This window comes from Drosophila kikkawai, chromosome 2R (assembly GCF_030179895.1).
Source record: "Drosophila kikkawai strain 14028-0561.14 chromosome 2R, DkikHiC1v2, whole genome shotgun sequence".
Lineage (NCBI taxonomy): Eukaryota > Metazoa > Arthropoda > Insecta > Diptera > Drosophilidae > Drosophila > Drosophila kikkawai.
The window spans coordinates 12642240-12668452 of NC_091729.1; the positions used below are offsets into that span (position 1 = coordinate 12642240).

Below are 26213 nucleotides of genomic sequence, written 5' to 3' on the forward strand. Positions count from 1 at the left end.
GTTTTTATAAGCAAAATATAATTATTTATATAAAATATACATTAAAACAGAACTTATATCTCAAAAACTTAAATTTGTTGTAAGTATTTCCCCCAGAAAATAGATTTCCCAAGTACTTAAATACTTACCTTCCCTTTCTATCCTACTTTGTACCCATTTCCGGTGACCAATTACAGGTTCCTCAACGAATTTGTAATTGAATTGCTTTGATTCCGCCCAGAAGGTATTAAGAAAGTATAATTAAATTAGTTTTAAACTGAAAAAGTAACTTAATCAATGTGGCAAGCAAGCGGAAAACTTCATTTCTGGCTGGGGAAAAGGCGACAAGGGGAGAAAAAGGAAAAGCTACGTGAGAGTTACAAGGGCACGCACACAGGCACACAGGGCACAGGCACTGGGAAAAGCGAAAGCAGCAACAACGCCAGGACAGCTACAGGCAAGGACGAGAGAAAAATCGGAAAAGCAGAAGAACAGCAACAGAAACTAAGCAAAACATGAGCGAAACCAAAACAAAAACAGAGCGATTTGCCGGCAAAATGCACGTGACAAAGGGGGAGCCTTCGTTCAGTTATCCTTCGGCCAGGACGAGCGGCAGGACTGCAACTCAACGAAGGAGAGCCGAAGCTGCGCAGAATCCCCGAAAAACGAGCTATAAAAGCGAGACGCCAGCAGGACTCGGAGCATTCGTTTGTCGTCACTCGAAGGAAGAGGTTCCGAGTTCAGAGTTCAGCGGAAGAGAGTCCTGAAAATAAAAGTGAAACTTTAAAGCCACACACACATTGCATATAACATTCAAGTGTGTTTGTGTGTGTGTATTGGTGGCCATGTTTGCCAGTGTTTGTGAGCTGGCCAAGTGGATTTCTATTTCGAAAGCCAGCGTGTGAAGTGCAGTGCAGCCGAAAATAAACTTTAATTGTTGCAAAAAAAAAATAAATAGAAACGAACAAGACTTTAAGGAGCATCGGAAATTGTGGCCCCTGTAACCTTGTGATCCTTGGGACATGTGGAGCAGGCAGCGTATGCGACACAAGCCGCTTTGGGCTTTAATATCCTTGACCGTTTTGCTGCTGGTCTTGGACAAAAGCAATGCCAACACGGAGCCCGTCGAGACCACCACCACATCCGAGCCAGGTGAGTACTAATTGCCCTGCGTACACGTGGTCCTCGGTGACCTTCGTCCTTTGCTCCGACCATGGAAAATAGTAAATAAATTATGACAGGCCTCAAACTGAGCCACTTTATTAAATGGCTTATCACACACGCACAACAACAACAAAAAAAAAGTGAGAAAAGCGAGAGAAGGAAATCCTGTGAGCAAGGCAAATCAGGAAAAGGAAAGCGTACAAGCTGCCAGAGCCTGGCAAACTGCAGAGCGAAGCGCAAAAGCAAATAACTGGCAGCAAATGAAATATTTCACGGCATCTGCGGCACAAAGGCAATCAAAACGAACCGAGAACCCATGGGCAACCTTAATCCCAATCAGAATCAACAAACAAGCAAGGGCAGCGCGAAAAAAGGGCGGAGAAATCGGTGCACTTGGCGAAAAAAAATAGTTTACAATTTCAAGCAGAGATTTTAATTAATTTGCCAAACACGGAATTCTGTGTAAAACATTTTTGTGAAATAAAATATTTTATAATAATTGTTTATATTACTTTGCTGAAAAACAGGAGGATTTTGTATAAATGCGTGAGTTTTCTTAATGTGCAGAATGCAGCTAAAATTCCCAAGTACGAATTTAGTGACTGGTAACCTTGCAAAGCCTTAAAAACTTTATAGACTTTATAAATGTATATATTTTAAAATTTGCAATTAGAATATGAAAATCGATCATAATTAAGTGAAAAATTCATTAATTTTAATTCGGAATGTGTTTCTATGCTAATTTTTATAAGGTTAACAAAACTGCATAGTAAATTTAATAATTTCATAAATAAAAATTTTCGTCAAATTTGGACAATTTTAACGATGTAACCCCTTATAAAATTTTGCGAAAATGGGTAAATTTTGATTTCTTGTAAAACATGTCTAGATTGACTCTGCTGATGATTCTGATCAAGAATATATATGATTTATGGGGTCGGAAATGACTCCTTCACTATATTTTAACATTTTTACTAAAATATAATCTTTAGGAGTAAAAAAATGAAATTCTTCCTATTATTAGAAAAATGTCTTAATAATAATTTCAAATTCGTGCCACAAATATTTCTCGCAGTGCATAAAGGGCACAGCAAATGAAAGGTAGCTCTAGAGCAAAAGGCAATTGCACGAAAGCTGGCTGGTAATGAAGTATGGCAGGCCGTCTGAGGCTGGGTAATAGAAATTAATAGCGTCATGTGTGTAGGTCCTGTGAGGCAAAGGGAAGGGAAAAGAGGGAAAACGAATGGGAGGATAGGTGAGGAGTAGGTACAGCGGTAAGGGGCGGTGTAAAGTGCCCGACAACGACACGCAGATGCGCATAAAGTAATTAATTCACTTTGCCGTCATCCCAATCCCCGTGCGGTCGTCCTTCTAATTTCCCCTAGCATATCGACAGGGGCAGCTGTTGAGCTTTTTTCGTTGTTATTTTTTTATCCCTTTATCCCTTTATTCTGCTACGCAATTTGGTGTTTTTGGCACATATTGCGACTTCTTTTTCGTATTTTGCGCAGTTTTCGTGGCTTAGGACAACCTTGGACCTCTGTCCATGGCTTACTACTGGCTGCAGTTTCAATTTCCACAGCGAATCAAATATTTGGCCCTCGCACATATGAAAGCGAATGGAATTTAATTTACATGACTCACAAATGGAATCCATTTAATGTTGACTTATGACGACCAAGAGACGAAGAGAGAGAGCGACGTCTGGCGATGAAATATGCAATAACCGAAGCAGCAGCAGCAGCAACTAAAAACTGAAAACTGACGGACGGACCAGCAGCAGGACTCCCCGCGTCCTCTGGTTTCTGGGCCTGTCCCATAAATCCTTGTGGCTCCGGGGTTTGTATGATGAAGTTGCACAGTCGACCAGTTAAAAATGCACAGAGGGAAAAGTGTAATGACACAGTTTAGAGTTTAAAGATACAGTATCTCAAGGTACATGGATTTTAAGATACAATTTTGAGGAATTTCAGGTTAAAGGAAAATATTAGTATAAAGTGTATTCCATATTTAAAGATTTCTATAGATATATGTGCAGAAAAAGGTATAGTATCTCAAGGTACTTGGACTATAAGATACAATTTTAAGGAATTTAAGATAATAAGAAAGTATATTGGTACAAGGTTTAATTATGGAATTATTATTTTTTCCTACTTCGAAGCAGTTATTTTCACCAAAAACATTTTTTCAGTGGAAATGCATACATATATGTATGCCTGCTAGTTGCAATCCATGGTCACATGTCTCTCTGCCACATTTTATGTGCTTAAAACAAAGCTGAATCTGCATTATGCATGCAAATGGTATAACCGAGTAACGAACTGTCAAAATCGCAGTTACAGCATAAAAAAGAAGCCAGTGATAAAGAAGCCCGAGCCAGAGCCTCAGCCTGAGCCTGAAACCCAAGGAGCTTGGAGGGGGGAAACCTCATGACAGCAAGTCGCCAGTGCATTATGCATTCGAAGTCGCCTTTCTCTCTATATATATACCGGAGAATATGTGTGCCAAAAGATGAAAGATAACTCGACTTTTTTGCTCGACTCCCCCGAAAAGAAGGCAGAGAGCTCAAGCCCGAGCTCCTGCTGAGTGGGAAATGGTAGTTGAAATGGTAATAGCTCTAGGTATAGGAAGAAACGAGGACTGCTTTTGCTCGACAGAGCATGAATGATTTATAGGACGGCAGCTGTCGAGATGCCAGCGATTATTGGCCAAAAGGAAACCCCTCACAGGTTCAGAATAAAATGGAGTTTATGCCTGAGAATTTACTTTGTATTTCCACGATTAACAGAGTTGCTTTAAATGTCGAGTTCGATTCACTTTCTTCTCACGAGCTTCACTTGAATTTTGTTCTGAGTGCGCAGAGTAATGCCAGCGGTAAAGATAATGGTCTTCGGATCTGTGACTGGCAGGATCTTAAACTCTTTGAGGATGACCACCAGCAGGGTCTTCATTTCCTGCATGGCATACTTTTGACCTGTAATTAAAGATGTTAATAAGTTTCTTACAGGATATAAACTATTTTCTCTTACCAATGCAATTCCTTTGACCAGCACTGAATGGGACATAGGCGTAGGTGTGACGATTCTGGCAATTCTCAGGCAGGAATCTCTCTGGTCGAAATTCATCAGGAGAATCCCAGTACTTAACATTCCTATGTATGTCAAAGACATTTAAAGCGATCTGAGAGCCCTTGGGTAAGACCAGACCATTGGCCAGCTCTGTGTCCTGGACAGCTTCACGACCCATTACGGGAACGGAAGGTAACAGACGGACGGTCTCCTTCATAAAGTAATCCAAGTATTTTAATTTGTTCAGCTGACCAATGTCCAAGTTGCTCAAGTCATCTGAAACGTATTAGGGGTTTATATCGATTCTTAGCATAGCTTGTTTCCCAACTTACCTGATATATGCTCCTGTATCTCCTGGTAGCATTCCTCCTGCTTGTCGGCATACAGACCCATATTCATCAGACCAAAAATAAGGCCAATCGAGGTGGTATCGTAGCCCTCAAACATGAGGGTGTCCACCTCCTCGCAAATGCCTATGTGATCGATTAGGCCATCCTTCTCAGCATAAATCAAGGTGTCCAGCATGGCAAAGCGTTTCTTGGTGGTGAATCTGATTTAGAGAAAAAGATATTTATATATTAACTATAAAGTTATACAGTCTAACTTACACATCATCATCATTCGACTGAGCTTCTTTAAGATTTTCCAATTCATCCTTCAGTAAGAGCCTTCGCTTGGCAATGATTTCACTAGAAAAGCCATGAACCACATTCAAGGCAGCGGCATAATCCTTGGCGGCCAGCAAGTTGAAGAGCCAGTCTCCCCACAAAAAGGGGTTACTCAATCTCCTGGTGAAGCATGCCTCAATTTGACTGAAACTCTCCCGGTAACGATCGCCCTTCTCTGCCATTTCGTCTAATTTGACGCCCATGGCAGTCTCTGTGATTGAAAATAATTATACCTTATGCATATGTATATTGTGTGTAATCATTAATGTATCTCATAATTACCGCAAATGCTGTTGAGCGTAAATCTGGGAATGACATCATTCAAAACAATAGTGGCCTCATCTTTACCCCTAAATTGCTGTAAGAACTTCTGACTCTCCGTTCTTTAAAAGCGTAATTTAAAAATTAAAATAAACATTTTTATTTTATCTTAAAGAAACTCACTTGAAAATCTCCTGGAACTGATTTAATATATTAAAATGGAACGTGGGGGTAAGCATCTTCCTTCGGGAATGCCACTTCTTGCCTGGATACCTAAATATTATTTATAGATTTAAGATAATTCTTTAGGTAACTCACCTGTTGAAGTCAAAAGGCCAGTCCTCAGGAAAGGATATAGAAATTTGTAAAACAGTCCTTTGGTTATAAGGTTCGGATGATTCATAACATTCTCCGCAATTTCCGCATCAATAACATTGTATACCGGTGTACCCAAGTCATATTCAACGAAGCTTTCGCCCATTTCTTTGGCTAGGTCTCGCGAAAGCTTAAATACGCTAGCTGGGTGTTTATTAGAGTATAAAAACAGAGCAGTAAATATTTAAAAACAAGAGATAAGCTATGTAAAGCCAAAGTACTACGAAGACTACCCACCATTATCACAGCCATACAAGTCCAGGGTATTGCCGAATATCGTTTTACCCGGGGCTACGGGTGAAATGCTCTCCGCAGAACGCCCATCCTTTGTGTAAAGCCTCTTGGCAAAGAAGGCCATGACATAGTAGTCCTTGTTGAGCTTGTAGAGCCAGTGCAGCAGCAGGCTCCCAGCCACTACTAGGATCAAAAAGAACATTGTTTTTGTACGAACCGAAACCGGCGACTTGTCAAAGCAAACTGATTGCTACGCTCAAGCCGGGAATGCTTTCCGCTATCAGCCAGTTCCCCTCGCTTTTAATAACAGCAATTACAGAGAGCGGCAAGTGATTAGATAGATATATGTAGACATTTTTATATGCATATATATACTAACAAACAAGACTGAAACACGAGTTCGAAGCTCTCGCTTATAAGGTCTAGCTCTCATATTGTATTTTCCAAATGACTTTGTTGGTGTTACTTAATACTAGGTTTTCTTGAATAAATAGTTGTATTCATACTTCTAATTAAAGTTCAAGATCAACCAGTCAGTTTTGTTCTTAAACATTGCCATAAAAAATGTGCCAGTAAACCAAACATTGAGGAAATTTTCTTCTAAAGGAAATAAGAAAGAAGATAGAGTAGTTTTTGGATAACATTATAATTCGTATTTACAGGATTAACAGAGTATTTTAAGAGTAAAGACCGACTTCGACTCACTTCCTTCTCACGAGCTTCACTTGAATTTTGTTCTGAGTACGCAAGGTAATGCCCGTTGTGAAGACAATGCTCTTGGGATCCGTGACTGGCAGGACCTTGAACTCTTTGAGAACGACCACCAGCAGGGTCTTTATCTCCTGCATGGCAAACTTTTGGCCTAAAAAATGTAGAAGCTTAATTTTTTACAGGATATAGGATGTACGATATTTTCCCTTACCAATGCAATTCCTTTGACCAGCACTGAATGGGACATATGCGTAGGTGTGACGTTTCTGACAATTCTCGGGCAGGAATCTCTCTGGCCGGAATTCGTTGGGGTTATCCCAGTACTTGGGATTGCGATTGATGTCAAAGACATGGATAGTGATCTGAGAGCCCTTGGGCAAGACCAGGCCATTGGACAGTTCCGTGTCCTGGACAGCTTCACGACCCATGATGGGAACCGAAGGAAACAGACGAATGGATTCCTTCATAAAGTAATCCAAGTATTTTAATTTGTTAAGCTGACCAATGTCCAAGTTGCTCAAGTCATCTGAAAGGTATTAGGGGTTTATATCGATTCTTAGCATAGCTTGTTTCCCAACTTACCTGATATATGCTCCTGTATCTCCTGGTAGCATTCCTCCTGCTTGTCGGCATACAGACCCATATTCATCAGACCAAAAATAAGGCCAATCGAGGTGGTATCGTAGCCCTCAAACATGAGGGTGTCCACCTCCTCGCAAATGCCTATGTGATCGATTAGGCCATCCTTCTCAGCATAAATCAAGGTGTCCAGCATGGCAAAGCGCTTCTTGGTGGTGAATCTAGGGAGAAGACAACGATATATAAGATAATTAGTACCAAGACAACCCGCTCCACTTACACATCATCTTCATTAGAATGAGTAGATTGTTGGCTCTCCAGTTCATCTTTCAGTAAGATCCTTCGCTTGGCAATGATCTCGCTGGAGAAGCCATGAACCACATCCAAGGGAGCAACATAATCCTTGGCAGCCAATAAATTGAAGAGTTTGTCTCCCCAGAAGAAGGGGTTGCTCAATCTCCTGATAAAGCACTCCTCAATTTGGCTGAAATTCTCCCGGTAACGATCGCCCTTCTCTGCCATTTCGTCCAGATTGACACCCATGGCAGTCTCTGCAGTTAGGAATTATTAATATTATATATAATTCATAATTCATTTTTATATAAGATGTACCACAAATACTGTTGAGAGTAAATCTGGGAATGACATCATTCAAGACAATAGTAGCCTCATCTTTGCCTTTAAACTGCTGCACAAATTTCTGGCTCTCCGTTCTAAGAAGGGGAATTTAGTAATTAAATTTAATATTTTACTTTATATTTAAGAACCTCACTTGAAGATCTCCTGGAACTGATTTAATATATTAAAGTGGAACGTGGGAGTAAGCATCTTCCTACGAGCATGCCACTTTTTGCCTGGAAAATAAAATATATTGTATAGATTGAAGAGGTAAATATAACGACAAACTCACCTGTTGAAGTCAGCAGGCCAGTCCTTAGGAAGGGATGCAAAAAGTTGTAGACCAAACCCTTGGTTATAAGGTTCGGATGATTCATAATATTCTCTGCAATTTCCGCATCTATAATATTATATATAGGGGTACCCATGCCATATTCAACGTAGCTTTCCTTCATTTCCCTGGCACGAATTCGCGAGTGATTAAAAATACCAGCTGAGTGTTTGATAAAAATAATTAATAAAAACAATAGCAGACATACGATTAACACGAGATAAGCCATGCCAAATCAAAACACCTCGATTACCCACCATGATCGCTGCCATACAAGTCCAGGGTATTGCCAAAGATAGTTTTACCCGGGGCTACGGGTGAAATGCTCTCCGCAGACCTTCCATCTTTCGTGTAAAGCCTCTTGGCAAAGAAAGACATTACATAATAGTCCTTGTTGAGCCTGTAGAGCCAGTGCAGCAGCAGGCTCCCAGCCACGATTAGAATCAAAAAGAGCATTATTGTTGTACGAACCGAAACCGTCGACTTCTCAAATCAGACTGATCGTCGTGCTCGAACCGGGGGGTGCTTTTAGCTATCAGCCGGTTCCATTCACAGCGAATACAACACCACCGACTAACAGCAATTACGTATACACTGAGAACTGATTAGATAGATATTTGTATATATATGCTAGTAGTTCACAGTCGAGTTCACACAACATACATATTATACTGTCTCGGTTTTTATAGTTCAATAAATGCATCGAACTGTTGTGGGAAGGCAAAGATTGATTTACAACAAACTGGTTTCACTCAAAACTTTATTAAAATTCTGATATATAGTTTACTTTTTGTGAGCTTGTACGCTGCGCTTTTCATATCTTGTGATATCTTTTTGGAAAATTTGAAATACGTTTCAGCATTGTCATTGTTAGAAGGCATATTCTTGGTCATAAAATGTGTCTATTGGACTTTAAAGATTAAAAATGAACCTAGAAATCAGAAGCTTTTTGCAATCTTTTTATGAAATATTAAATTAGCTTCGTCATGATGACGAGGCTTAATATTTTACAAATCAGGCCAAGTAAACTGTTAAATTTGTAAAGTTCGTGAGTAAAAAATACATTTATTATTATACTACTACTAAAAATATTTCTCCTTTTATAAAATCCTCTTATGAAGGTGAAATTCGGTAACAATATCAACAGTCGAGTTAATCTAGCACTGCGCGTGTCCTATAATTTAGTTGTCTTCAAACATATATACTATTACTCATATTGTTTAATGGTTTTATGGTTTTTTATCTGTTAATGGAAAATAGAAATGGAAAATTTCCTTTTGAAGAGAATAATAAAGAACTAGGAGAAGTTTTTGGATAAGAATATAATTCGTATTTACAGGATTATCAGAGTATCTTAAGAGTAAAGGCCGACTTCCACTCACTTCCTTCTCACGAGCTTCACTTGAATTTTGTTCTGAGTGCGCAGGGTAATGCCCGATGTGAAGACAAGGCTCTTGGGATCCGTGACTGGCAGGACCTTGAACTGCTTGAGGATGACCACCAGCAGGGTCTTCATTTCCTGCATGGCATACTTTTGGCCTAAAAAAAAAGATGCAGAAGCTAAATTTCTTACAGAATATATGATATAAGACATTTTCCCTTACCAATGCAATTCCTTTGACCAGCACTAAATGGTACATAAGCGTAGGTGTGACGTTTCTGGCAGTTCTCTGGCAGGAATCTCTCTGGCCGGAATTCGTTGGGATTATCCCAGTACTTGGGATTGCGATGGATGTCAAAGACATGGAAAGTGATCTGGGAACCCTTGGGCAGGACTAGACCATTGGACAGCTCCGTGTCCTGGACAGCTTCACGACCCATGATGGGAACCGAAGGAAACAGACGAATGGATTCCTTCATAAAGTAATCCAAATATTTTAATTTGTTCAGCTGACCAATGTCCAAGTTGCTCAAGTCATCTGGAAGGTATTGAGGGGTTTACATTGATTCTTAGCATAGCTTGATTCCCAACATACCTGCTATATGCTCCTGGATCTCCTGGTAGCATTCCTCCTGCTTGTCGGCATACAGACCCATGTTCATCAGACCAAAAATAAGGCCAATCGAGGTGGTGTCGTAGCCTTCAAACATCAGCGTATCCACCTCCTCGCAAATGCCAATGTGATCGATCAGACCATCCTTTTCAGCATAAATCAAGGTGTCTAACATGGCAAAGCGCTTCTTGGAGGTGAATCTGGGTAGAAGATATTGATGTGTAAGATAATTAATACCAAGACAACCCGCTCCACTTACACATCATCTTCATTAGAATGAGTAGCTTGTTGGCTCTCCAGTTCATCCTTCAGCAAGACCCTCCGCTTGGCAATGATCTCGCTGGAGAAGCTATGCACAACATTCAAGGGAACGACATAATCCTTGGCTGCCAGCAAATTGAAGAGTCTGTCTCCCCAGAAGAAAGGGTTACTTATTCTTCTGATGAAACACTCCTCAATTTGGCTGAAATTCTCCCGGTAACGATCGCCCTTCTCTGCCATTTCGTCCAGATTGACACCCATGGCAGTCTCTGCAGTTGTGAATTATTAACATAATATATATTGAATAATTAATTGTTATTTGAGATGTACCACAAATACTGTTGAGCGTAAATCTGGGAATGACATCATTCAAGACAATAGTAGCCTCATCTTTGCCATTAAACTGCTGCACAAATTTCTGGCTCTCCGCTCTAAGTAGGGGACTTCCGTAATTAAATGTAATTATTTATACTATATTTACGAAACTCACTTGAAAATCTCCTGAAACTGATTTAGTATGTTGAAATGGAACGTAGGGGTGAGCATCTTCCTACGGGCATGCCATTTCTTGCCTGAAAAATTAAATATTATTTATAGATTGAAGATAATTCCATACGAAACTTACCTGTGGATGTCAGAAGCCCAGTCCTAAGGAAAGGCTGTAGGAAGTTGTAGACCAAACCCTTGGTTATAAGGTTCGGATGATTCATAACATTCTCAGCAATTTCCGCATCTATGATATTATATATGGGCTTACCCATGGCATAATGAACGTAGCTTTCCTTCATTTCCTTGGCACGATTTCGCGAGTGATTAAACACAGCGGCTGATTTACAAGAAAAAATTGGAAAAATGTTATAAGCATCAGATAAGTCAATAAGTACCACGATTATCTACCATTATCGCAGCCATACAAGTCCAGAGTATTCCCAAAGATAGTTTTACCCGGGGCTACGGGTGAAATGCTCTCCGCAGACCTTCCATCTTTCGTGTAAAGCCTCTTCGCAAAGAAAGCCATAACATAGTAGTCCTTGTTGAGCCTGTAGAGCCAGTGCAGCAGCAGGCTGCCAGCCACGACCAGAATCAAAAAGAACATTTTTTCTGTACGAACCGAAACCGTCAACGTCTGAAACCAAACTGATCGCCGTGCTCGAGCTGGAGATGCTTTTAGCTATCAGCCGGTTCCATTCACCTTTTATACAACACCAGACTAACAGATAGTTATATGTATGTGTATGTTAGTAGTTCACAGTTCACACAACATACATATTATACTGTCTCGGTTCTTATAGTTTAATAAATGCATCGAACTATTGTGGGAAGGCAAAGATTGATTTACAACGAACTGGTTCCACTCAAAACATTATTCAAACTCTGATATATATTTTTAGCGGCATTTAATTTGTTTACATTTTGTGAGTTTGTACGCTGTGCTATTCATATCTTGTGATATCTTTTTGGTAAACTTGAAATACGTTTCAGCATTGTCATGGTTAGGAGGCAAAAATGTTTGGTCATAAAATGTTCTGTCTATTGGACTTTAAAGATTAAAAACGAACCTAGCTATCAGAAGCTCCCTGCAATCTTTTTACGAAATACTAAATTAGCTTAGTCATGATGAGGAGGATAAATATTTTTAATTGTAAAATGTGTAAAGTTGAAAGTATGGTTATAAATGATAAATATAAATATATACATATACTTTATTAAAAAAGAAAAAGGAAAATTTGGTAAACAAAAGCTTAATATATTTTTTGTTTATTTGTTTATATGGTCATGACCATGACCTACCTTATTTTCTGAATTCTTTTTTATTTATGTATGAACTCAAAAATAAACAAACTAAACTGTAGTGAACTTAACAGCTGCCCAAAAAGTATAGACCCGCCGGAGAGTATGCAATTAATACCAGGATTTATATGTATTTATAAATATATATATATTTATATATATATATTCTCTTTTAAGAACTAAACAAAACACAGTTCAATCTGATGAAATCTGTATACAAAATATGAAATTTATTTATTATTGCTACTCATGATTTCAATATGAATATGAATACATTTCACAATGCTAAGAAAAATCATGGCAAGTACAAAGTACTTAATCCAAATTGGCACTTGTAAATATACTAAATATATAATCTCCTTAAAACGATGAGCTATATAAAAATCACTGCCGCCTCACTAGCTTGACTTTTATTGTGTCCTTGAAGCGCAGGGTTATCCCAGTCTGAAAGACAATGGACTTGGGATCGATAACGGGCAGAATCCTAAACTGCTTGAGGATGACCACCAAAAGGGTCTTCATCTCCTGCATGGCATACTTTTGACCTGTAATTATAGAGGTTGCAGTCATGGAATATAAATTATATTATATTTTCCCTTACCAATGCAGTTTCTTTGTCCAGCACTGAATGGGATATAGGCATAGGCATGCCGGTTCTGACAGTTCTCGGGCAGGAATCTTTCAGGACGAAATTCCTCAGGGGAATCCCAGTACTTGGGATTGCGATGGATGTCATAGACATGTATATTTATTTGGGAACGCTTGGGCAGGATGAGACCATTATCCAGCTCGGTCTCCTCGATGGTCTGACGACCCATTATAGGTATAGAGGGATACAGGCGCATGGTCTCCTTTATAAAGTATTCCAGATGTCTCAGTCTAGTCAGCTGACCCATGTTCAGGTTGCTCAAGTCGTCTGGAAAGGGAGTTTTATAAGTGTTATATATTTTTCATAATTTAAACAATTTACCCTCTATATTCTCCTGTATTTCCTGGTAGCACAGCTCTTGCTGTTCAGCATAAACCGACATATTTAGCAAAGCAAAGAGCAGGCTTATAGAGGTGGTATCATAACCCTCGGCCATCAGAGTGTCCACCTCCTCACAGATGCCTATGTGATCAATGAGACCATCTTTTTCTGCACAAATCAAAGTGTCCAGCATGGCAAATCGCTTCTTTCTGACTACACACCTGTGATACAAATATTCAAATTAAAATCAAATTAAATACTATATCAGAATTATCGAGGCTTTACACACATATCATCATCAGCTGTTTGAGTGGCTCTTCTGTACTCCAGTTCCTCTTCTAAGAGAACTCTCCTCTTGGCTATTATTTCACTGGAAAAATCATGGACCACCTTAAGAGCTGTTTCATATTCCCGGGCTGCAAACAGGTTGTACACGCAGTCATCCCAAAACAGAGGATTACTTATGCGGCGAATGAAGCTCTCATCTATGCGGAGGAAGTTCTCCCTATAACGATCGCCCTTCTCAGCCATTTCATCCAGTTTAATGCCCATGGCAGTTTCTGTTATATACAAAAATATTTCAGTTAAATGATCCTTAACAAAAATGATATATAAATTACCACATATGCTGTTTAGGGTAAATCTGGCCAGGCGATCTTTCAGCGAGACAGTGCACTCATTTTGGCCTTCAAACTGGTCAACAAACTTCAGGCTTTCCGCTCTAAAATAACAAGTAATTATCAATGATTATAGTAAATAACACATTATTAAAATATAGGCTATTTAATACCCACACAAAGATCTCTTGGAACTGGTTCAGTATATCGTAATGAAAGGTTCTGGTCAGCATGTTTCTGCGTTTGTGCCATTTCTTTTCTGTCAGGGATTAAAAATATAAATATACTGTAGAAAAGAGAGTACAAATTCATTGTTTACCTGTGGCTGTCAGCACTCCCGTTCTGAGGAAGGGATGCAGAAAATTATAGATGGCACTCTTGCTTATAAGGTTGGGATGATTCAGTATATTGCCTGCATTGTGGGCATCGATAACGTTGTAACTGGACCAGCCCATGGCATACTGGAGATAGCTCTCGCGGCACTCTCTTGCCTGTTTACGAAGGTGTTCAAAAACTCCCGCTAAATCAATAAAAAAACGCGTCGGTAATGTGAGTATTTAAGATAAGAAATTTCGTCTGATGTCAAGGTTCGTTTAGGTTAGTGCGATTGCTCACCGGCGTCTTTGCCAAACAAGTCGAAGCTATTGGCGAATATGGTGCGACCCTTGGGCATGGGCAGCATACTCTCCAGGGGCCTGCCATCCTTGGTCCTCACTCTCCTGGCCAAGCCAGCCAGTATATAGTAGTCTTTGTTTACTTTGTAGGTCCAGTGCACGAGCACACTTAGGGCCACCGAGAGCCAGAGCAACCAGATCATCGCTGCTACTACTAGAACTGTATCCGAGCGAGTCACACTCAATACTGCTCGGAGGAGGGTTTTTCGTTCCACGCTAGATTTTCTTTATCAACCGGTTTCGTTTTAAAACACCACACACGGTCCGCAGCCATAACTGATTAGATTTTACTCTGGACATATGTATATATATTCGGTTATGTATCGTATGTTTGTTTGTTCGCTCAGCTGGCGTCGATTTCGGGTCGCGTTCAGCCGGAGGGATTGGGTTCTCGGTGGTTTTAATCGATGTTTTTTTAGGTTTATAGTTGATGAAGTGAGTTCTAGAGGGAGTAAGTGTTAGTGAAAATTAAAGGGGGTTTGATTTTTAGCTAAATATATAATAATTAATAACTAATTAAGTCTTCAAATGCTTTTAAGAGTCATCATTTAATTGCACTTTTATTGTTAGCAGGCTTAAAACTTTATTTATAATGTTTGTAGTGAGTTTTAAAATGTCTTTTTAGTTGCTTTTGATGTTTAAAAACACTTTACAATGAATTTTGTATTTTCAAATAAATAAAACTTTAATTTAGTCTAACTTTAACCTTATATAATTAGTCTGTAACTGCATTTTTCTTTAAATATATAAATGCACTTGACTTGTTAACATACCTAATGCCATTACATATAAGGGAAAACAACCTTTTTCCTTTGTGAAAGTTGCAATCAACTAAGTGCAAGGATGCCCCTTGGTCATGGCACATTTTTCCTTTGCCATTTTTGCATCGACAGCTAATTGGCAATGGGATTTCATCAATTACAAGGAATGCAGTTATTCCATTCGCCAGAGCTATAGTATTTCACTCGACCTACTTTCTGACAAAGTACATGACACATTACGGAATAAAAGGGGGTACAAAAAAGGGAGGTGGAGCAGGGGAGCAGGAGGACCAGGAGGACCACGAGTACCAAGACCAAGAGCAGGAACTGTACTGAAAAGCGAGAGTTTTACTCAGAGCCGGAGAAACTTGAGGCTGCCGTCGGCGATTACGAAAAGCTAACTGAAGAGATGGAAATGGCGGAAAATGCAGTCAGTCATGGCTGCGAATCTGACAGAAACTTCTCCGTATCCCCCATTCTGTTTCAGGTTGAGCAGACAGAGGACTGAACTCCAGCTGCCTCTCATGTAAAATTGAAACTTGAACTGTGCGTTTGTCCTACGACCTTTTCTCTGGCTTTCTCTGCATCCTTTCGGCAAGGAAGGTTCCCCTCTTTTCCCTTCTGATTACTTGCCAAATGCATATTGGAAATTTGCAATTTCGATGGCACTCGAAAAGTCAGAGCGGAAAGTTCACCGAGCCGGGGCCAAGTTATTAAATTAGATCACATATGAAATATTTATGGCAAGAGTTCCTGAGTTGCACCGCCGACTGGCTTGAGTTGAAATTGCATTACCTTCAGTCAAGCCGCAATCTTCGGTGGATAAGTTTATATACAACACTGAGCAGAATCGGGGGATTAAAAATGATTACTTAATGTCTTAAATATAATATATTTTAGTTAGGAAATTCGGGTTTTCAAAATGTGTACTTAAATTCCTTAAATACTTGAATAAACGTGGGAATTTTCGTCTTTTTTGCTTAAACAAATATTAAAACTTGCCTGGAATCTCTTAAGTTTCATAATTAATACTTACAACCCCTTAAAAGCTTACTTTTCTTGCAGTGCACTTATTTTTCGGTTTCCATTATCCCATTCCCAGATGCCTCGCCAGGCTGCCGGGCCCCGGATGTGCGCTTCACGATTGTCAAGCCGGAAGCCACCACAGAGCAGCCGTTGGCCAAGTTTGAGACAACGCAGGTCTACCTGCCAGAGGATTTCACCACGGCGGATGTGGAGTTCATCGATTCGGTGCCACGTCATCCCAGCGAGAATCATGCGGCCGTAATCAATCCATATTCCTTGGACCTGGGCGATGACCATCTGCATGTGGGCGATGCTGCAGCCAGTTTGGTGGGCGATGATGACCTGGGCGATGAGGATGAGGAGCTTCATGATGACACCAATCCCGACAAGCGTCTGAATAATAACCGCAAGCAGGGCAAACGACGTCGCTCGGGTTCTGGACGCCGCCGGCGGATTGAGAATGATAATGGCCAAACTGGTAGAGGACGTGGCAGTCGGTACAAGCGCCATGCCATCCTCCATGATGCCGAAGCCTCGCCAGATACGGATCGCTGGGCGGGCAGCAAGCTTGCCGCCGAGGGTGATGTCTACTATGTCCATATAGCTGATATCCTGAAGAGCCGGGAACCCAATCGTGAGCTAAAGTCCAAGCTGCACAAGCTTAAGATGAAGGCCAGGATGAACAAGTGTCTGAAGGATGGGGACAAGGAGAAGTGCATGAAGCTGTTGCAAAAGAAGCCCAAGAAGAAGGCTGCCAGGCAGGAGGAAGCTCTCAAAAAAGAGAAGAAGATAACCAAGGAAGAGAAGAAGCTTTCAAAGGAAGAACAGAAGCTGTCGAAGGAAGTACATCCCCTGAAGGAAGTTCCAGAGGAGGAGGTAGATCAACACCAGGAGTCCGGACATCACCGTCGACGCGGCGACAGTCACGCTGCAGAGCTCGACCAGCGTGACTTGAGTCCGCGTTGGCGGCAACGACGCAGCACCGAGTCCAAGGGCGATCTCGGCCAGCTGCCGGAGATGGGACCACAGCTCCCCTCCGAGGAGGAGCTGCTCCAGCAATACGGAAATCAGTCGAGCAGTGCACGAGTGGCCCTGTTGTGGCAACGTGTTAAGCGCAAGTCGGGCAAGACCACGGGTGCACTGAGCCGTCCGAAGGGTGGTGGCGACTCTAGCTCCAAGACCACCAGTCGCAAGGATAAGGGTAAGTGTGCGTCCGCACGGCGGCCAGACACTGGCAATGCCACAGTGCCCAATTCCTACGACGGACTTTTAGCCGCTGTCGCTGTCTCGTTGTCTGTCTGTCCGTCCGTGTCGCGCCTCCCCCCTCTCCACCCTGGAAACGGGAGTGGCGGATTTTCCACCACCTCAATGTCCTTGCAAAAAGGTTATGATTGGTTGCAGTTGCTGATGCTCCTTGGTGGTCCGATTTCTTTAGCAGCGAAACTAAGGGTTTTTAGAAAGTAAAAATTAAATGAAATAATTATTTATAATTAAAATTTGGATAGGTTGTAATACTCATAAGACCTTAAAGGTTTTTAAATTCCATAACGGGTTTATTTAGCTTTACTTTCAAGCCATTTACTATATCAGAAAATATATGTACCTTTTACCATAAAATTGAACTATAACCTGTACCTAGTGATTTCAGCTCTTTCTTTTGCTTTCAATCTCTTGTATATAATGTATAAAAAATGTCTAAATTCGGCTATATATTAAAACCGCTTTTGCAAGGGCATTTAAACACATGAAAACACACACACACACACCTGTACAACCTACACCTGAACATAAACGGAAGTTTGGAGAGCCGAGGACACACCGAACATACTCGTAAAAGCTAATCGCAGTCACAGCCAAAGCCACAGCCATCGCATAGCATCCCAGCCATATAGCTCATCCCCCCTTATAGCTCCAAGTTCACACCTGCACCAGGCACCTGTACTAAAACCTGTAACCCCTCATCCGTAACCCCTAGACCGTACTTTGCTCGCTGCCTTCCTTGGGCTTTTCATTACTGCCGCCATGGCATGGTCATGGTTTATTTGGCCTTCCCATATCTTTGTCGTGGTCGTTGGGAGTTCAGAGTTCGGGGAACCACTCTTTGTTGGCGGTTGGCGGAGGTCCTTTGTTATGGCCGGAATGATTTTCCTTTTGCCCGCCTTTGTTTGCCTTGCAACCGGGCGGGCTCCTACAATGGCTCCGCTTTTGTCCGTAACCGTGGCTATATCCGTCTCCGGCTTGGGATAGAGATTCAGCTTCAGCTTCCAGCTCTAGCTCTAGCTCCACCTCCACCTCCTGCTCCTGCTCCTCCTTCGCCCTTTCCCTTACTGCCCCTTATTCTTTCTATTTTCTATTAAGCAGCCCCCATTTCTGGCATAATATTATCTTTCGTGTTATCTTTGCCTTTTCACATCTCCCTTTCTCAGTTTTATTTTATTTTTTTGTGATGGGTCTGCTGGAAAATGAAGTTGTATCCTGTTAAGTAGCCACTTCGCCAGCCTTCTGGTTTTCTTTTAATGCATATCTAAGCACTTGAAGTTTTCCGCTGGCAGCACTTTTCGCACGTCCCTTGGCTTTCAATGGGACTAATGTGGCTGCTGCTCAAGGGGATGGGCTTTTTTTCCGGTCTCAATTCCTTAGTCAAGTTTTGGGTCAACACCCAAAAGGAACTGCACTTCATCAGCATAGTTCATCATCATCATCAGAGCATCCACATTCTCATTTCATTCGCATGCCGCTCGACGGCTCATTAGATGCTTGCTCTATTTGCTCAACTCCCCCCTCTTAACGTCTATCTACCCCACCCCTGTTTCTTGGCATGGTACATTGCCCATCTCACGACGCCCACACCTTCTGCTCTTCTCGTCCCGGTTCGCTTATCCAGGTATCTATGACGAGGACTCTGGCTACACGCCCATTCATCCCGATGACGCCGAGTTCGATGAGGACGAGGAGGAGGACGAGGAGGTGGACATCCTGCAGCAGTTCACCGAAGTCTCCGAGATCCGTTTCCCGGGCGAAATAGGACCCATGGGCGATCGACGACTTTGCAAGATCCGTTGTGTCAAGGGCAAGTGGGTGGGTCCGCTTTGTGCCACCAACGAGGAGGGTAAGTGAGCTATACACCAGCGCACACACAGCTCACACACACACACACCAGCACAGCGACAATAGCACAAACAGATACTTAGTTGCAGTTGCAGATACATAGCTCCAGTTAAAGTTAAAGATACAGATACACTTAAGTCACACACAAACACACTAACAAGTTGCGAATTCATTTGTATTTCATACGCAAATAAAGCCAACTCAATCAGCGCACAATCAAACAAAGGACACAATCAGATTGTTGTTTCATTTAAATCCACTTATTGTTTTCATCAATTAAAAGTACACAGGGAAAAATGCATAACATCTACTATAATTCTGTTTTACACGAAAGGGGTTGTCTAAAAAATCTTTATGGTTTTTAAATCCCTTAAAAATGTGTCTAAAAGTATGCAATAAAATGTTACTCAAAGTACGTTTGGTATAAAATAGATACAAAATTATTACCTATCTTCAATTAGCCTAAAATCCCATCTAAAAGTGTGTTGCACCATTTTATAGCAGTGTATAGCATACACATGTACTTTCAAGCTTTGATAAATATTTTATTGCCTACTTTTGGTCATATTCCTAATTGATTTCAAATCGCTTTCAATGAAATACCCCAAAGACTTATCCAACAACCTCACTTTAAGAATATAAACTTATAAAAAGTACCCAAATGATGACCGTTTCCGGTGATATTCTCTCTCTGTGCGTCAATATCTATATCCCCCTCCATGCAGACGATAATGGGAACGTGAAGTTCCAGCCGCTGTACAAAAGCTGCCACGTAAACCGGATACCGACGCACCTGCTGCTCAGCTACCGCAACATTTCAGTGGTAAGTGGTTAGAGAGCTCGAAGGTCGAGGGTCGAAGGTCGACAGATCCTTCGACAAGGATCACCTGGCTGCCGCACGAAAAAAATAAAAAAAACAACACAGCAAAGCAAAAGCACAGCACAACACATACATGCAAAGCACACACGCACACCGGTACACCATATGCATATATACGTTTTTGTAGATTTCCGGACTGGCCGATTTCCGGAGAGCCTGCGATACGCCGATAAAACTCGATTGGGCGGATATCTCAACTCCGTTATCGATTCCGAGTTCGATCTCCACTCTCTGTCTCTGTCTTCTCGCACCAAAACAGTATCCCTATCTCTATATTTCGCTCTCTTTCTCGCTCTCTCTCTCCTCCTCTATCTATCTTCTCATATCTCAAAATCTCAATCTCAATCTCAATCTCAACCTCAATCGCAATCGCTAATCTCAAACGCAAAAGCAGCGATCAAAGCCATCTGCATGTTGAATGCTCGAGAATCGGGCGAACTATATCAATCGATCCTATAGAATGTGTGTTTTTTTGGTACTCTCTGATTCTCTCTCTTGCAGACACCGATCCCACCAAATCGCGGCTGGCGTAAAACGCGTTTATCCAAATCGACACTTCTCTCAAATACAGAAATTGTGAGTCGTCGTTGTAGCTGTTGTGTAGATTTGCACCAGATACACACTCAGCCCAGAGCACTAAGATATAATACACCCACTCGAAACACACAGACACCCAAGAAACACAGCACACAGGAGTTACAGATACCCAGATACACCCGAGATAGATACAGATACAGATGCGAGGAACTGCACGCCAGAGCAACCAGAGAGCCGCTTTCCCCAGTTCGCGGGAGCATCTAATTTTTGTGATAACTTTCTCCACTTTCTCTCTCTCTCTCTCTCTCTCTCGTTCCTCTCTTTTCTCTATTACCTCCTCTATCCCTTTGCCCCTTCTCTTGGCTTTCCTTTACCCTCTTTAGAATGTGGGCTGGGATCTACCGCATGGACACTCTCTGCAGGCTCGCTGCCAGGAGCTGGGCATTTACAAGCTTCTGGGGGAATCACGGGTTCTGTGCTCCAATGGTCTCTGGGCTCCCCGGATGCCCAGCTGTGTGCCCACCACTGTTTTGACCAATTATTCCGAGGACAGTGCTCCTTCCATACGCATCAAGATCTTCAATGGCTCGCACTCCTTTGAGCCCTCGGGTGTGATGGCTGTTCCCCCTCACAGCACTGTGCTCATGGACTGCATGTATCCTCGAGTAAGAGGCACCCCCGAGTGGAGCTGGACCAGCTGGTATATGCAGTACTCTACAGGTAAGACAATCATTAATGCCTTATGAAGGGTGAACCACATGATATTCCTTCCAGGATGGTCCCCCGCCCAAGAGGAGAAGGCCGTTCGCTATCGTCTGAGCATTAAGAATATTGAGAATAATGATTCCGGCACCTTTACCTGCACTTCACCAAGAGGTCTGACCAACAGCATTGCCGTTGTGGTGGCCACTTCGACGTGTCCGCAGCTAACAGAGCCGCTGGCGCCGCTCAAGCTGCGCCTCGAGGGCAACAAGCTGGGCCAGCGGGCGCACTACGAGTGTCCCGAGGGCTTTCGGCTAGACGGCGCCTGGAATGCCACCTGCCTGGCCTCCGGCAATTGGTCATCGCCGACGCCGACCTGCCATGCCATCCAGTGTCCGCGTTTGGAGCTGGATGATCCGCACCTAAGCCTGATCGAGCTGAATACGTCGGCATGGGGGCGGGCGGTGTTCAAATGCCAGTGGGGCTTTAAGCTGACCGGACCGGCGCAGCTGGACTGTGAGCCGTCGGGCGTCTGGAGTGGCCCCGTTCCACGTTGCAAAGGTGAGGGATTAGAGTGGGGGGAGGGGTCTTAGAATTTAAAATATCCTTTGATTCTTTTACTAAAACATAATTATAATATTTTGAACTAACTCACAAATCCTAATGTCCCATTTTGCTGCCCAATACCCTTCCTTTTTCTTTTGGATCCTCGACCGCAGTCATCCAGTGCGTGATGCCAGTGGCGCCGCTTAATGGCCGGATTGGTGGAACCAGCCTCAGCCAAAGGCGACTCACCGTCGGCGCCCTGGTCACGTTCAGCTGCAACGACGGTCACAGCCTGGTGGGGGAGTCGAGCATCATCTGCACGGAGAATGGACAGTGGTCGCATTCGCCGCCATTTTGTAAGTAGCCACTACGCCACTCCACCACCACACCCCACACACACTCACTGACATAAATATATATGTCCGTAATGTGGATGTGCGTGCGCTGAGTAACCATAACCCCCGGGAGAGATTCCCGGCGCACCGCTCCACCTACAACTCCTCCACGTGGACCCCATTAATGACTCTTGTGTGTTGTATTTCCGCCGATCTTGATACCGATACCGAAAACCGTTACCGAAAACCGATACCGAAACCGAAAACCGATACTGATACCGATATATCCGCTAACCGATACCGCTCACGATAATCATCACATCACATAATCATCGTGCACGAAACATGCATGACTTGCCCGCCCACTGACCATCCACGATCTCAGGCAAATCGCAGTGCCCGTATCCGGGTGACCCGGCCAACGGCCTGATAGCGCCGCTCAAGTTTAACTACGACGCCGGAGACTACCTGAGCGTCCAGTGTCGGCCCGGATTTGTCCAGAGTTACGAGGGTCCGCCCGAGCGGCCCAAATGCCAGCCGGATGGCCGGTGGTCTGGTCCGCTGCCCAAGTGCAAGAGCTACGAGGAGGTGTAACCTCCAGATATCTAAAACGAAACCGAAAGTCAGAGGAAGCAGCCCAAAAGGATTCGCCGGATCATCGCCAGGCAGTAACTCCAAAGAAAAATACAGAACGAAACCGAGTGATATTTAGATTAACTTAGTGAGAGGTATCAAAATTAATAGATATTTTATCAGGTTAGGTTCAATTCAAGTCGATATCTTTTAGAATCTCTCCTCTGCAGCTTTTGAAAAAACTATGTATGTAATCTATAAACAGATCCAGTTCAAGATCAGGCACACCCCCACACACCCCCCACACTCTACACACACAAGAAATTTGTTCTTTGCGCTTGCATTTCCATCTTGTACTAAATCTACTAATCAAAGAATTATATAACCAACAGCTAGTACAGGTATTTATGTATTACGTATATTCTGGTTGCAACTCCAAGTTACATAAATGTAAATGTTTAAAACGAAAAACGAACAAATACAACTTACCCACAGTGCGAAAATACAAAGATTAACGATTCTCTATTCCACCATAACGAATGTATTACACTGAGAGGCAGGAAGGTAGGTTGCAGCGGCACTTGTTGGATGAGTTAATTAGTTAGGAGCTAAGCAGGGACAGGAGCTAAGCAGGGGCAGTCATATCCTTTAATTATTCCGTGTAGACCACAGAGAAAGAGAGAGAGAGGAGCATAGGTAGGTGCGTGTAATGTGAGCAGCTGCAATCTTTTTTGTGTAAAGAAAAGACCGTTTTAAAATAAAAATACGAATATTGTGTAAAATGCAATGCTCCAGTGTCTTTAAATGTCTCCAAAGGGGGGTATGGAAGGGAACACCTGCTGAAGCCGGAGGGGACACCAAACCATATCCGTGAGCTCAGCGTGAAAACTGTGCCAAGGAAAGCCATATGCACGTGCTTGTTTCCCTTTCGCCTAAGCCAGTTGCTAATGCGAGCACAGGAGCAAAATATCCAGCAGCAACATTTACAGCAGCAACATCGAAAGCGGCATCAGCGGCAAAAGCAAACATTTACTTCATAAATGTGCGCGGCACTGGGAGAAATAAATATATATTATTTCAGAGGAAAAAAAATATGCTACAAATATTTTGGGTTCTTAAATTTTGTGCTTTTTAATTTAATAACTTAAAATATATTCAATAAATACCTCAGTTATTTATTAATTTAAAATAAATATTAAATTTATTATATAATTGGCTAGTGTGACCATGTTCTGTGCAGACTTAAGAATCTTCAGTTAAAGTAAAACTTTTAAAATTAATGTAATTAATTTTCTAAAAAAATATTTATGAAATAGAAATTTATGTATATAAATAATATTATTACATTTTCAGGCGTAAGCAGGTTACATAAAAACGGTAAGTATGACCATGCTCCAAGAAGAAAAGTAAGGCATTTAAATTGTTATAAAGAAAACAAAAATTCATAAAGGAAATGTTAGCCTTTAATTCATTTTAAATTAATATTCAAATAAATTTCTCTATTTTTAATAAAAATTAAAAAACGGCTCATTTTTTCCCAGTGCCTTTCACCTGTTCAGTTCAGTTGAATTCTACCGCCTGGCTGCAAAGCGCGGAAGTGAAATTCATTTAAAACTGAAGAAGGGCGGGGGGAAATTTAGTTGGTAATCTTCCGCCAGGTTTCCCGCTCGTTATGTGTGTGTGTGCGCCAGGACAGCCCCACCTTGTGCACCTGGAAAATTAATTTGTTTTGTTCCTTCTTGGACCTCGAAACGATTGAGGCTTCATTTCCCGCCGCCAGCTCATTTTCCACACATGGCCGACGCTGCGCCATTGTCGTTTATACCCAGCCACGCCCCCTCCCCCTCATTTAATGGCAATTTGGCTGAGGATGTGGGTAAAGTGTGTGGTTGCCATGGCGGGAAAGGTGTCCAAATCGAGACGCCCCGCTGTCGCAGAGATGCTATGTGAGTGCGTAATTAAAATTAACTGCTACTGTTACTCGCACTTCTGGTGTTACGGCTGTTGTCGCAAATTGGTTTTGCTTGTTGTGCCAGTCCCCAAAAATTAATACAACAGGCGAGCGAGCGGCACGACATTAAACTCGCATTTAACTCAAACTCAATTCGGAGCACCCACCGATGTAGCCCTAATTGTTTGGGTTAATTAAGGAACATGCAATTAGCCGCACGCGGATGCGGATGAGAATGCTGAATCGGATGCGGATGCTCTGATGCTGATACAAACTCGCAGCCATGCAATGCATATCCTGTTCCGATGCGAGCTGAAAGTTGAGCAATTTTCATTAGCACCTATGGAGAGCCAGACGTGGAGCTAGGGGGTTTGGGGTGGAGCAAAAAAGCCATGGCATGGCATCCGGACATCCGAGTCAGCTCAAACATATCACAACTGCAATATTTTCCGTCCGTGCTCTCGCTCTCGGTCCAAAAGCGATGAACTATGCATGTCACGTAGCTCAAAAGCGGTGTCCCCGCACTTTGGACCCACACACACAGACACACACTCGGCACCCACTAGTCTCTACACTAAAAAAAAATCATGTAAATATTGAGGATATAAAATCTGAGACTCTAAGTTTTCTTGAAATATATTGAACGAGGCCTTAAATCAATTTTATAAATTTATGAAAACTTTTGGTTTACACTAAGATTCACATTTTGCTTTAGAAATATTTTAAAGCATACTTTTAGACAGCTTTTTAATTGTTTTAAAGTCTCCAAATAATTAAACAAGTCCTTCTAAAACAGCTTTTAAGCATAAAATAGATTAAAACACTTTGAAACATATATTAATTTATCATTTATATAATTTCGGGACATTTTCAACCAAAATGTAATCCCTTTTCTACCGATTTTCCCCCACTGTACTTGCGTCATAAAAAACGAGCTTGGCCCCAACTTTTGGCCTGCCCCCCAGTCGTGTCCTGGTCTGGATGTTAAATGCATGCCAAAGCCCCGAGGCTAACTACACTTGAACTCCTAACCTCCTCGCCGTCATCCTGCTCCCCTTCCCCCTCCTGATATTTGCGTTCCCAGGCAGCAGCAGCTCCAGCGTTTGGGCGCGTTTTGGCTTAGAGACAAAGTGCAGTGCCGGCCATAAAGTCATCTCAGCCATTTATTCGTGCAATTCGCTGGTTTTTAAAGTTACCCGCATAGTTGACAAATTTCATTCGCTCGGGAATGCCATTGGGGAAAATAGTCGGGTTAAAGAGAGGTTAGAGGAGCGCGCTCAGGAACAATTACTCATCTGAATATTCTGATTAGTTTTCCGCCTCGGGTTAATCCCGTCTGGAATAAGGTCATCAATCAACTGTAGAAGAGTAGAACTCAGAGCCAATCAAATGGTTAAAAACAAGGTAAGTCTGGTTGGGAGAAGGTAGTCCCTCTTTTTTAGGGCCAATTTTTGTGGTGAATATAAATGGGAAATTGGTTAATTTGAATGTCAGAGATA

At 42.1% G+C, this 26213-nt stretch overlaps 4 protein-coding genes across 8 annotated transcripts; 1 reads left to right on the forward strand and 3 right to left on the reverse strand.

The window, feature by feature from the left end:
- Positions 1–698: 698 nt before the first annotated feature.
- Positions 699–23550, forward strand: hig (hikaru genki). 4 transcript variants are annotated; one of them, XM_017171810.3, is made up of 9 exons: positions 699–1131; positions 16159–17283; positions 18967–19191; positions 19916–20013; positions 20572–20646; positions 20991–21327; positions 21382–21870; positions 22029–22211; positions 22576–23550. In XM_017171810.3, the coding sequence occupies exons 1-9, from the start codon at positions 1002–1004 to the stop codon at positions 22782–22784; spliced, it is 2871 nt and encodes a 956-aa protein (XP_017027299.1). In that variant the 5' UTR covers positions 699–1001; the 3' UTR covers positions 22785–23550. The 4 variants fall into 4 exon arrangements, with proteins under 4 accessions (XP_017027299.1, XP_017027300.1, XP_017027301.1 ...); XM_017171811.3 differs by lacking the exon at positions 20572–20646; XM_017171812.2 differs by lacking the exon at positions 20572–20646 and having other exon boundaries at positions 22029–22714.
- On the reverse strand, positions 3891–5971 carry LOC108077903 (cytochrome P450 4p1-like). 2 transcript variants are annotated; one of them, XM_017171441.2, is made up of 8 exons: positions 5753–5971; positions 5459–5659; positions 5324–5405; positions 5162–5262; positions 4820–5090; positions 4544–4761; positions 4173–4487; positions 3891–4117 (listed from the first exon to the last, which is right to left on the reverse strand). In XM_017171441.2, the coding sequence occupies exons 1-8, from the start codon at positions 5949–5951 to the stop codon at positions 3957–3959; spliced, it is 1548 nt and encodes a 515-aa protein (XP_017026930.2). In that variant the 5' UTR covers positions 5952–5971; the 3' UTR covers positions 3891–3956. The 2 variants fall into 2 exon arrangements, with proteins under 2 accessions (XP_017026930.2, XP_070139917.1); XM_070283816.1 differs by lacking the exons at positions 3891–4117; positions 4173–4487 and having other exon boundaries at positions 4560–4761; positions 4822–5090.
- On the reverse strand, positions 6377–11393 carry LOC121502862 (uncharacterized). Its single transcript, XM_041776814.1, has 17 exons — positions 11141–11393; positions 10869–11069; positions 10734–10815; positions 10574–10674; positions 10242–10512; positions 9965–10182; positions 9593–9907; positions 9371–9527; positions 8567–8582; positions 8246–8471; positions 7950–8150; positions 7812–7893; positions 7652–7752; positions 7320–7590; positions 7043–7260; positions 6672–6986; positions 6377–6611 (listed from the first exon to the last, which is right to left on the reverse strand). Exons 1-17 carry the CDS (start codon positions 11337–11339, stop codon positions 6451–6453), a joined length of 3135 nt encoding a protein of 1044 aa, XP_041632748.1. The 5' UTR covers positions 11340–11393; the 3' UTR covers positions 6377–6450.
- Positions 12236–14567, reverse strand: Cyp4p2 (Cytochrome P450 4p2). The gene is made up of 8 exons (XM_017171440.3): positions 14237–14567; positions 13941–14141; positions 13799–13880; positions 13625–13725; positions 13294–13564; positions 13005–13225; positions 12636–12950; positions 12236–12579 (listed from the first exon to the last, which is right to left on the reverse strand). The coding sequence occupies exons 1-8, from the start codon at positions 14436–14438 to the stop codon at positions 12419–12421; spliced, it is 1554 nt and encodes a 517-aa protein (XP_017026929.2). The 5' UTR covers positions 14439–14567; the 3' UTR covers positions 12236–12418.
- Positions 23551–26213: the final 2663 nt, after the last annotated feature.